The sequence below is a fragment of the Lissotriton helveticus genome, chromosome 7 (assembly GCF_964261635.1).
Source record: "Lissotriton helveticus chromosome 7, aLisHel1.1, whole genome shotgun sequence".
Taxonomy (NCBI): domain Eukaryota; kingdom Metazoa; phylum Chordata; class Amphibia; order Caudata; family Salamandridae; genus Lissotriton; species Lissotriton helveticus.
In genome coordinates this window covers 1,857,372,834-1,857,382,720 of record NC_136068.1, presented here as the reverse complement: position 1 = coordinate 1,857,382,720, position 9,887 = coordinate 1,857,372,834, and the positions used below count along the sequence as shown (strand labels likewise).

The following is a 9,887-nucleotide window of genomic DNA, read 5'->3' as shown; positions in this document are numbered from 1 at the left end:
AATGGTGATAACTGATAAGGAGGCCAGCAAAAACGAGATCAGCAAAAATAGGAACGGTGAAGGCAAAAGTTGTGGTGGAAGACCACCCTAAAGATAACTGGTCAAACAGTCACGTTCTGTACTCAGCTGATCAGTTCTTCCCCCTCCTTCCAGCCTTCCTACATATGCATCTCTTCTTTCCTCTCTCTCCTCCAGGTCTCCATTAGGTCTCTATCCCCTACATTTCTTACATTCCTTAGTTGCAATTATTTCATTGATACAATAATTTTAAAACTTGAGCAGTAGAAATGTACATAGCTTGATGGCAAAGAAGTCTTTATTTTTGCCATGCACCTAGAAGATGGGAGCAGTTGAGGACATGACGGCTGAGAGGACAACAAGAATAAAACTTTGAGTAAGTATTTGATTTCCTAGTTTCTTCTGATCCCACACTTCTGCTTACTTTACTAGTAGTGGAATTCTTTTAGTGATTGGCTAACATTCTCTCTTATCTTAGCATAGACCCCCAAATCTTTCTTTCATATACATAAATTACTGAAATATCAGTGAACTGTCAAGGAAGGTATTAAATGTAAGTAGGCATCTTTAATTGGTTTTATCTGTAGAAATAGAATTGCGGATAAATAAATTGCCACATTCTAATGATTTTAGTGATATATTTGTAAACTTGTCATTGTCTATGGGTACTAATTGAAATTCCGTAGTCCTCTGTGTGTTTTCCTTTTCATACCCCATCTCTTAGTGATAGTCCTGCAGTTGGATTCCATTCTGTAGGATAGAAAACGTCATCGTCCACTGCGTCCTCGTAACTCGGTGGAGGGGTCTGCGTTTCCTCCCGAGGTGACCCCTCTGTTGGCTGAATAAGCTCATGCATGGTTAGGGGACCTCTGAGTGGACTGTGGGGCTTCAGGATCTTGAGCACCAGGGCGGGGCCTGTCATGGGCTCCTGAGTGCCTCTATTGTCTTCTGCTCCACAGACCCCTCTACCACATGGTGTGACCTGCTGCGAAACAGGTCCCGCTGTACATGGCGTTGCAGGCACCTTTATTACTGCGCTGTATGGAGGGGGCTTGTCATCAAGGACTCCAGTAGTCCAGATGCCGGACAGTGTACTGTTTATGGGCCCCACAACTTCCTCATATGTTGGTACATCATAAACAGCAGTATCCCTAGATTGGGAAGCAAATTGAAATATTAAGAACAAGACAGTGCAGCAAAAAAGTGATCAAGTAGACCAGAGAACAATATGTATGGCTTCGCCAAAGTAAAAGAGAAGGAATATACCATATATACCCAATAAGGTGCATTCCTGTCCTTTCCCCTAGCTCTGGGGGATCCGTTAAGTTTGAAATCAATGAGGATTGCAATTTTTTCCATTATGTGTAATTTGATAAGAGATTCCGTAATTCAAATGGCTAAGTTCCTATCCAGAACCTTAATTTAGTTATTGAGCAAATTAAAGATGGTTGGTCAACATTGTTTCAAATAGTTTTTTTAGTATTAGTAAGTTTACTGTATTTATCGAAAAATTATTACAATAAATCTAAATTAAATTGCTCTGCTTGAATATATTAAACACTTTATATCAGCTCATGCAAGATCATGTTGTAATAAAACATTAATAATCTTGTACAGTGTAGTTAAGTTAATAATAAGCATAGTCTAAACATGTCATACATTTACTGATAAAAGTGTTAGATCGTTGCAGTAAGCAACGTTTTATAGACTTTTTGACTATCCTTAAAGTACCTTCTCTGAAGACTGCACTTAGATATTTCTTGCTTAAATCAAGTAGTTTGGGGCAAAGACAGATAACCCCCCCCCCTCCTCACCGGCATTTAAATGGTTCAAAAACGTTTTAAAAAATGTATCTTAAACTGTAAAGCAGCTCTTTCATGGATAGGGAGCATCATTATCCCTATTCATAGGAAGGGTCCTCTGGTATAACCTGAAAGTTATCAGTTGAGAGCACTCCTGGAATGTTGCAGGAAATACATTTTGAAAACTCCACCAATATATGTTTAAGGAAAAATTAAAGTGGAAAGATAATGTATGATAAATTGGGTTGTTGGTTTACTGGGGTGTGAGCCCTGGTCAAGCAACAGCCACAATCGCTTGGAGGGTGAACTACAAAAAGTCACTAAATTAACCTGTGCTTAACCCTTGGTAGCTTGGTACAAAAATTATTCAGGCTTAACTTAGAGGCAATGTATAAAGTATTTATGCAGCACCCAAACAGTAATTAAGAGAAAACACAACACAAGAAAAATCCCAAACCAATTTAGAAAAATTGACACCAAAATGATAGAAATCTAATCAGTAGAACCAGATTCATTAATTTAAAAATTTTAAGTGAAATCTAGGGCTTAAAAGATCAAAGTGCTAACTGCAGACATCTAGTCATGCGAGGCCGGGTCAAAGTTGAACATTAGGGTCCACTGTAATGGAATGGGGTTCGGATAGAAGAAGTGTACGGGGCCCGGTCAGCGCTTACCTCCAGACTTAGAAAAATTCTGAGAAGGTGAAGTTCAGCGTGGCAAGGCTGCAGGAGGTGTCTAAAAAGGAAGCTTCATCCTGAGATGGCCTCGCTTTTAAGCTGTGGTAAAGGTTTCTATGTTTGGACTTAGTTGCTGAAATGGAAGTCAAGAAACTGCACCGGGACAATGCCAAGAACTGTAGCCGAAAACAATTCCACAAGCTTGGAGATCCCTCTGGCGAAGGACTGCTGGAACGAATTTGCTGCTGTGGAGAAGAATGTAGTGGGAGAAGCAGCAAATTCAGTCCTACTGGCGATGCACCTAGGGCGGATAGGCTAGCACGTTGGTCTTGTTCTCCTGGTTCTCAGAGCACTTTTTGGCCAAATTTTCCTGTGTTCCTTTAGCACCACAACCAAAGGTGTAGGATTGGTGGGACACCTCTTGGGGGATCATTACTCAGGCTGGGTCGAAGGTGCAGGTTCAATATAGTAGGACCTTTTTATGACCCTGTGGCTCTGTGGCTCTGAACAGTAGGCCAGCAAACTCGCCCTTGGAGTTACTTCTTTAAGTCCTGGGTGCCGGTAAAGATGCAGGGCTCAACAGCAGGGCTGGCCTCTGAGGGTTCAAGGCAAACTGCAGGCAGCAACGCAGTCTTTCCAGGTTCAGCAGCAGTCTAGCAGAGTGCATAGCAGGTTTCAGCAACAGGCAGTCCTCTGTTAGAGCTTAAGCAGGTCCAGTAGTGAACTGAAGGTCTTATTTTTATACCCTGGTGCTCTTCTTTTGGAAGGTGAGAGAAGCTTCTGGAATGGTTATTTGAAGTGCATGGAATTTCCTGACACCTCTGCCCTGGCTCCAATCTGGCTGCAGTGACAATACAGGGCTGTTAGGCCCATTGTATGAAGGCAGAGCACAGGCTATTCAGGTGTAAGTGGGACTGTGCTTAACTCCACCCCACCCCATCCTGCCAGCAGGTGGTCCATTGAGGCACATCTAATCATTCTATTGTGTGACTGTCTGGGAGAAATTCACAAAGTCTGACTGTCAGCTACACCCAGTCATGTGATCCAAGGCAGTCTGCAGGCACAAAGGGTAATGGGCAGGAAAATGCCAACTTTCTAAGTGTGGTTTTTCAAAATTGTAATGAAAAATCAGACTTTAACATTAAGGAGGGTTTACCATTACATTGTCATAGGTACCAAACCTGATATATCTACCTTCTCTCAATTAGGAATTACAGCGTATTCAAAGTAATAAGGAATCCCCAATGTTATTCTATGGAAGGGGTAGGCCTCACAGTAGTGAAATGAATTTAGGAGTATTACACTACCAGGACATGTAAAACTTGAAAGTACATGTTAGATCAGTTAACTACACAGCACCCTGGCATATGAGCTACCTAGGAACTGCCTTGGGGGGGGCTATATGTAATCAAAGGGGTTTTAAGGCTTGGCAAGGGGGTTTAAATGCCAAATCCACATGGAGTGCTACTTAGGTAGGTGGCACAATAAATGCTGCAGGCCCACATGTAGCATTTAATTTACAGTCCCTGGGTATATAGTATACCACTCTAAAAGGGGATTATAAGATAATTAAACATGCCAATTAAGTATTTGCCAATTAAACCATGCTTAGGGGAGTGAGGACAAGCACTTTAGCACTGGTTGGCAGTGGTGAAGTTTACAGAGTCCTAATGACAACAAAAAGGAAATCCAGCAAGAATTGGAGGTAAATAGACAAAAGGTTTGGGGGAAGGCCACCCTTAGGCTGAAAGGTCTAATACAGAGTGTTCCTATTGGAAAATAGACCAGAAATGTTTCATTAGGAAAAACAAAATCTAGCCTTATCATTGGTTATCTGTGAGAAGGTGCTTGATAAAGTTTGCTTTCCCTACTTCATGGAGGAAAATAAAAAAGTGGGGGTTTATGGGAAGGCTACTTTCCTTAATTATATCAATCCATTCTAAAACCTTTTTTAAGCTAATGATGGGATCCGACAAGGGCTTACGCCAGAAATGGATTATGTCAGGGTTGCATCTATGTCCCCTTCTGTTTCTCATTTACATTTCTGATTTACCAGATGCATTTCAAGCTCTAAAGATTGTCCCACCAAGATTTGGCTCAGAGGATTACACTATGGTAATGGTTACAACGACTTGGTCAATTTGAAACAAACTCAGCTTTCAAGAGAAGTGACAACAAAACAAACAAACAAACAAAATTCTTGACAGACCTTCCTTGCCTTCAATCTCTTGAAGACTAGAATAATCTCTCTCTCTCTCTCTCTCTCTTCTGGTATCAGTTGAAATTGTTTCTTTATTAAAAATAAACAAGCTCAAATTTCATATTAAGGCAGATAAAGGCAAGACACCTCTCATTTTAATATATGGTCTAGTCATGATGTGTTGCATTGAATTACATTATTTTTTCTACCCTATTGACCACATAGGAATGTTAAGAACTCTGATTCATTGAAGATGTTCACACAGCCACAAAGGCATCAAATGCTTACTTTGAGAATATTGATTATATTGAGAGGTGTGGTGCAGCAGCCAGGGCAGCTGACTTCAGAGCACAGGGTTCATGGTTCGATCCCTGGCTCTGGCAGCAGCCCAGCACCCTGTGACTCTGGGCAATAGCTCGCTTAATTTCCACGATGGCCCCAGCGCCTTGAGAACCTTAAGGGTGAGTACTTCTCACTTTACAAATACGGATTTACATTTACATATACATTATATCCCTCGCTTTTACGACATGCAATGGTGTCTGGTTATTTGCTTCTACGCAGTAAGGTTGTATACAGTAAATTATCTTTAAATAACCCAGGCACTACCCAAAAACTGTGACAGTTCTTCAGGACATTTCTTCAAATCCAGGACATCTGGTCACCCTACTCAGCAGTGATGTAGCCTTCAGCCCATGACATTCTTTCCCACAGCGCAATGCAGGTAAAAAGCCCTGCATGATGATGTAAGGCCTTTCACGTCAATCATCACCGAAAACCCTCCATTTTAGGACAGTCCATATTCAATGTTTATGTTTAAGTGAATGCAGACTATCCCCTGCAGAGGGTGTATTCTGGTACAGCCGTTGAATGCCAGTGATGTTTAAATTTCCAAAAAGGCCTCAGCAACCTGTACTTTATTTAAGATGCTTGAATTTTTGCTTTACAATTAAGTTTCAGAAATACATCACTACCATTTCTACTAATGAAATATGCAGAACTATTTTGAATAATTATATTTGAGGAGGTAGTGGTAGCATAATTCATTCATCCTATATTTGGTACGTAACTATTTTGCACATGTGTATCGGAAAACTGATACTGCACTGTTGAAATTTGAGTAAATAATGCCTCCTTCAGGAATGGTTCAACTGTAGTTTAATGTAATTACAATGTAAGGAAATCCTCTGTTTCTCTACCTATAATTGTGAAGCCATGGCATGAAGAATTGAACTGTGTTTCTATTCAATGTCCAGCATGGACTGATTTTGGGGTCCTTGAGGAAGAATGTAATGGGATTTGGGATTTGCTATGGATCTTTGGTGGCTTGCTTGCAGTATCTCCATATTTGTCCTCCACTGGGAAACAAACACCCCGTTGTAGCACTTGACTCTCTCAGGGTAGCGAAGCAGAGCAGTCCAAGGCCTAGCAGAGCAGTCTGAGGCCTAGTCAAGGGCTGGTGGTTTAGGCTAGTAATCACCATCCGCTGCCACCAATTATAACACTCAATAAATGATTGTCCAGTCTTTCAATGTTTCTTTTGAAAAAGGAAAAGTGCATTTATTACTCAGTACTACACAGAAATTTACAAATTTACATAAGGCTGCTGAAATTCCTGATGAATACATTGTCTAATCACCTCTGGACACTTAACGCGGTCCAGACCAGCAAACCACTTGTCAGAATAGCATAATTCTTGGAGAAAATGCAGTAATCACAAATAATCAATTGTAAATACACTTAATACTACATGACCAATAATCAGGCAATGTTATTCTTTTAAAAAAGCATTTAAAAAGGATACTAAAGCATGTACCAGAGAGGAGAAAAACAGTGCCAAATGAGCGAGCCCTGCAGGGCTTTATGGGGCACTCTTTGCGAGTGCATGCATATTGGATCAGCTGCTCTCCCACTATGTCAGAGAAAGCCGCTGCCTTTGTTTGCTGTTTTCGTATTCACCACTTGTCCTTTTATTTTCTTGGGGGTGCACGCTCCCACCCAACAACCCGTGCATTTCCAGGATGGGAGGCAGCCTGAGAGACTGCTCCTTGCTGCCCCCGCCAGCTCCTGGCATGAGCATCAGGTGGCAGAGCGCTATGGCAGGTGGTGGCCCTCCTCTCCCTTTGGACTTGGGCATGGGGAGAGGGACAGGCAAGAGTGCTCCCCCTCACATCCTCTTGGTTCTGTGGCCAAGGGAGAGGGTCCTGGGACTCTCCTGCACACATCAGATGCAGGGAAGTGCAACAGCACTTCTCCGCCTTCACTGACATTTGGGGTCTGGAGTTGACAGCGGCGCTCCTTATGATCTGGGCCTTGCTTGGGGGATCACAGGCCAAATTCTTTGCATGCGGATTTCTCAGGCCCCGTTAGGCCATTTTGTGTGATCTTTGTCTCGTTTTCCTCCTCCTGGTGCTGAGACCTAGCCACCTGGGGCCCTTTTGTTTATGTCTCTGGACTTGAAGGCAATGGCATTCGCAGGGAGCTAATTTAATTGGCTTCGTGCTCCAGCCTTTCTACTTGATTTCCTCTGGGCCTCTCCTCCTTGTCGCAGAAGCCCAGTCTTTGACCCAACTAGTCTTCATGGGTTGTAAGGGAACCAACTTCCCTGGTCTGGGGAGAGCCCCACTGGCCCTGGGGTCAACTTGAACCAGAGCCCTTCATACAACTGGTCATCTGGGGGTTGTTCTTTCCAATTGTCCATGGCTGCCATCTACAGTCCCAGTGTCCATCACAAAGTCACATCTAAGAGAGAGCTCTCCCCCTGCACAAGACCTTTTAAGTGGGTGCAGGAGGGTCTAGCAGGGAGGCACCTCGGCCCTATACTCAGGGGCCACATCATCTCTCCAGCCCTGTGCCTACCTTTTTCCATACACTGCCGGAACCCTTCATAGTTACGTCACCCAGGAGTCACTTGCCACATCTCATCTGGGGGCCTCAATTCCACCTCTTGCTGACATAAGTCCCAGGGCCTGCCCCAGAAAATGTTTAAAGGAAGTCCCCTACTAGGTTGGCTTCAGAGGTCTGGCTGCCTCCTTTGTTTAGTGGGCTTAGGCAGGTGCATCTCTGGCACAGTGTGACAGCTGGTTGATTGATACAGGGCAGTCCGCCCACCTCCTCAGGGTATGAGTGAAGTGCTGTTAATTGCTCCTGTTGTGCGGGGAGGCCTTTTTTCCTGCCCCTGGAGAGAAATGTAATTAACTTGGCATAGTAGGGTGACAAAAGGGTTGGGCTTTGATCCTGAGCTGGGCCAGAGAAATATGACATTCCTGCATAACCCATAAGCTGTACAGATTTGTTTTTGGAACTTGCACAACTGATTTTGCCATATAGGTTACGCCCTAACTTGATATTACTCTGGTCTCAGTAGGCCAAAGGGAAGTGAACATGCCCTCTTAGGGAGCCCTCCTCATAGATGTATAATTGAGTGTCACTGCAGACAGGTCAGTAAACCGCACTGACTTTCTCTTTGAGTGTGCAATAACATCATGAGGCCTACCCAGGTCAATACCCAATCCTGCACAGACCCGCTGCACCAGGCTACCTCTGTGCTTTTACTGGGCTGCGCCCAACAGGAGTCTCCCACGCGCGGCACTCACACATGCACACACACATGTGCATGTCTTTATGTATAACCATCCAGGTGCCCCTTACCCTTGCTCCATCACAGTGGCCTTACCTTAATAGGCAGACTCCGGCGGTAAACACGCACAATCCATTTGCCAAGAGTTTACCGTGTCCAAGTCACCAGTTGGTAGGCTCACCCACAGTAAAAAGGTCAAAATCCAGGTGGTCAAAAAGCAAAAAATTCTGATGGATTTGATGGGTAGAACCCATTTTCTTAGGGTGGATATTTGGGGCCTAATTTATGAGGCCGTGCATCACTTTTACGCCACTGGTGCATCACTTTTTGTGACGCACCAGCAGCGTACAAAATGTGCCTTGTTGCACCATATTTACAAAGTGACGCATCGAGGTAGATGCGTTACTTTGTAAACCCCTGCGCCACATTATACCTGCGCTGGGTATAATGTATGCAGGGAGGGCGTTCCGGCACAAGAAAGGGTCGTGGATGTGACGCAGTGAAACTGCACCACTTCTAGGACACAAATGCGTCAATATCTTACGCCTGCCTCACAGCAGGCGTAAGACTGCCGCAGGCCCTTTCACATGGGGCTTACCCCATGTGAAAGGACACATGGCTGGAGTTGCGTCACTTTTGTGACACACTCCAGCAATGCGTCACTTTTGCGCCCCTACAGACATGTCAGAAATACTGACGTATCTGTAGCTCATTGCGACATGATGTATCCTAGAGTAAATATGACGCATCAATCATGTCGCAAGGAGGGCGCACTGAGAAGTGACGCATCGCTGCTTTCACGCAGCGATGCGCCACTTCTCATAAATGAGGCCCTTGGTGTTTTGACTGAGAGATAGAAAGAACAAGCAAGAGAAATGGAGCCAGAGAAAGACACCAAGAGACAACATGATTAATAGAGAGAGGGGGACACTCCACTTCTCTCTATGTCATCTTGGCTATTTTTAACAACAGCAAGACAATGGAGTACTGAGTATATAGATGCTCACCAGCCTGTATTGCCCTGTACCGTCCAGCTTCCCTGTGTCACATGATCCTCTGTTCGGTTCATTGTGGTTGGCAAGCAATGTTTCTTAAACCACTGTGCTACGATGCTCAAACTTGTCAGCAGATAGAGGAAGAGGACTGTAGAACCAGAAGCGATGCAGATGACACCAGAAACAATTGTATGGAATCTGAAGGCCAGCAGGAACACCCCAATCACATCCATAAAAGCACCAATGATCAACAGCCATTTCCGAATCCAGTTCCATGTGACGTCACCATTGGAGGCTTCACAACGCCACATGATGGGATCCCCTATGAAGTAGGTCACATGACTGCCCAGGGATCTGTAGAAAAAAGCATGAAAACAAGAAGATGATTTTTAAATAATCTGAATATATTTTCTATTTAGGTATTCCCCTTTTGAATTATGTGTGGTGATTTATTACAGTAGATGTTTAAATCACTTGAATACATTGTTCCATGATTGTTCTAGCATAGCCTGATATCTTGATTTTCTAGTTATTATTTCTAAACAGTCAACAAGATTTCATAGAATCTGATATCTTGACTTCTCAGTTGTTGTTGCTAAATAGTGGACAACATTT

At 43.6% G+C, this 9,887-nt stretch overlaps 1 protein-coding gene across 1 annotated transcript; it reads right to left on the bottom strand.

The window, feature by feature from the left end:
- Positions 1 to 298: 298 nt before the first annotated feature.
- Positions 299 to 9,621, bottom strand: LOC144770837 (uncharacterized). Its single transcript, XM_078655616.1, has 2 exons — positions 9,285 to 9,621; positions 299 to 1,169 (listed from the first exon to the last, which is right to left on the bottom strand). Exons 1-2 carry the CDS (start codon positions 9,581 to 9,583, stop codon positions 725 to 727), a joined length of 744 nt encoding a protein of 247 aa, XP_078511742.1. The 5' UTR covers positions 9,584 to 9,621; the 3' UTR covers positions 299 to 724.
- Positions 9,622 to 9,887: the final 266 nt, after the last annotated feature.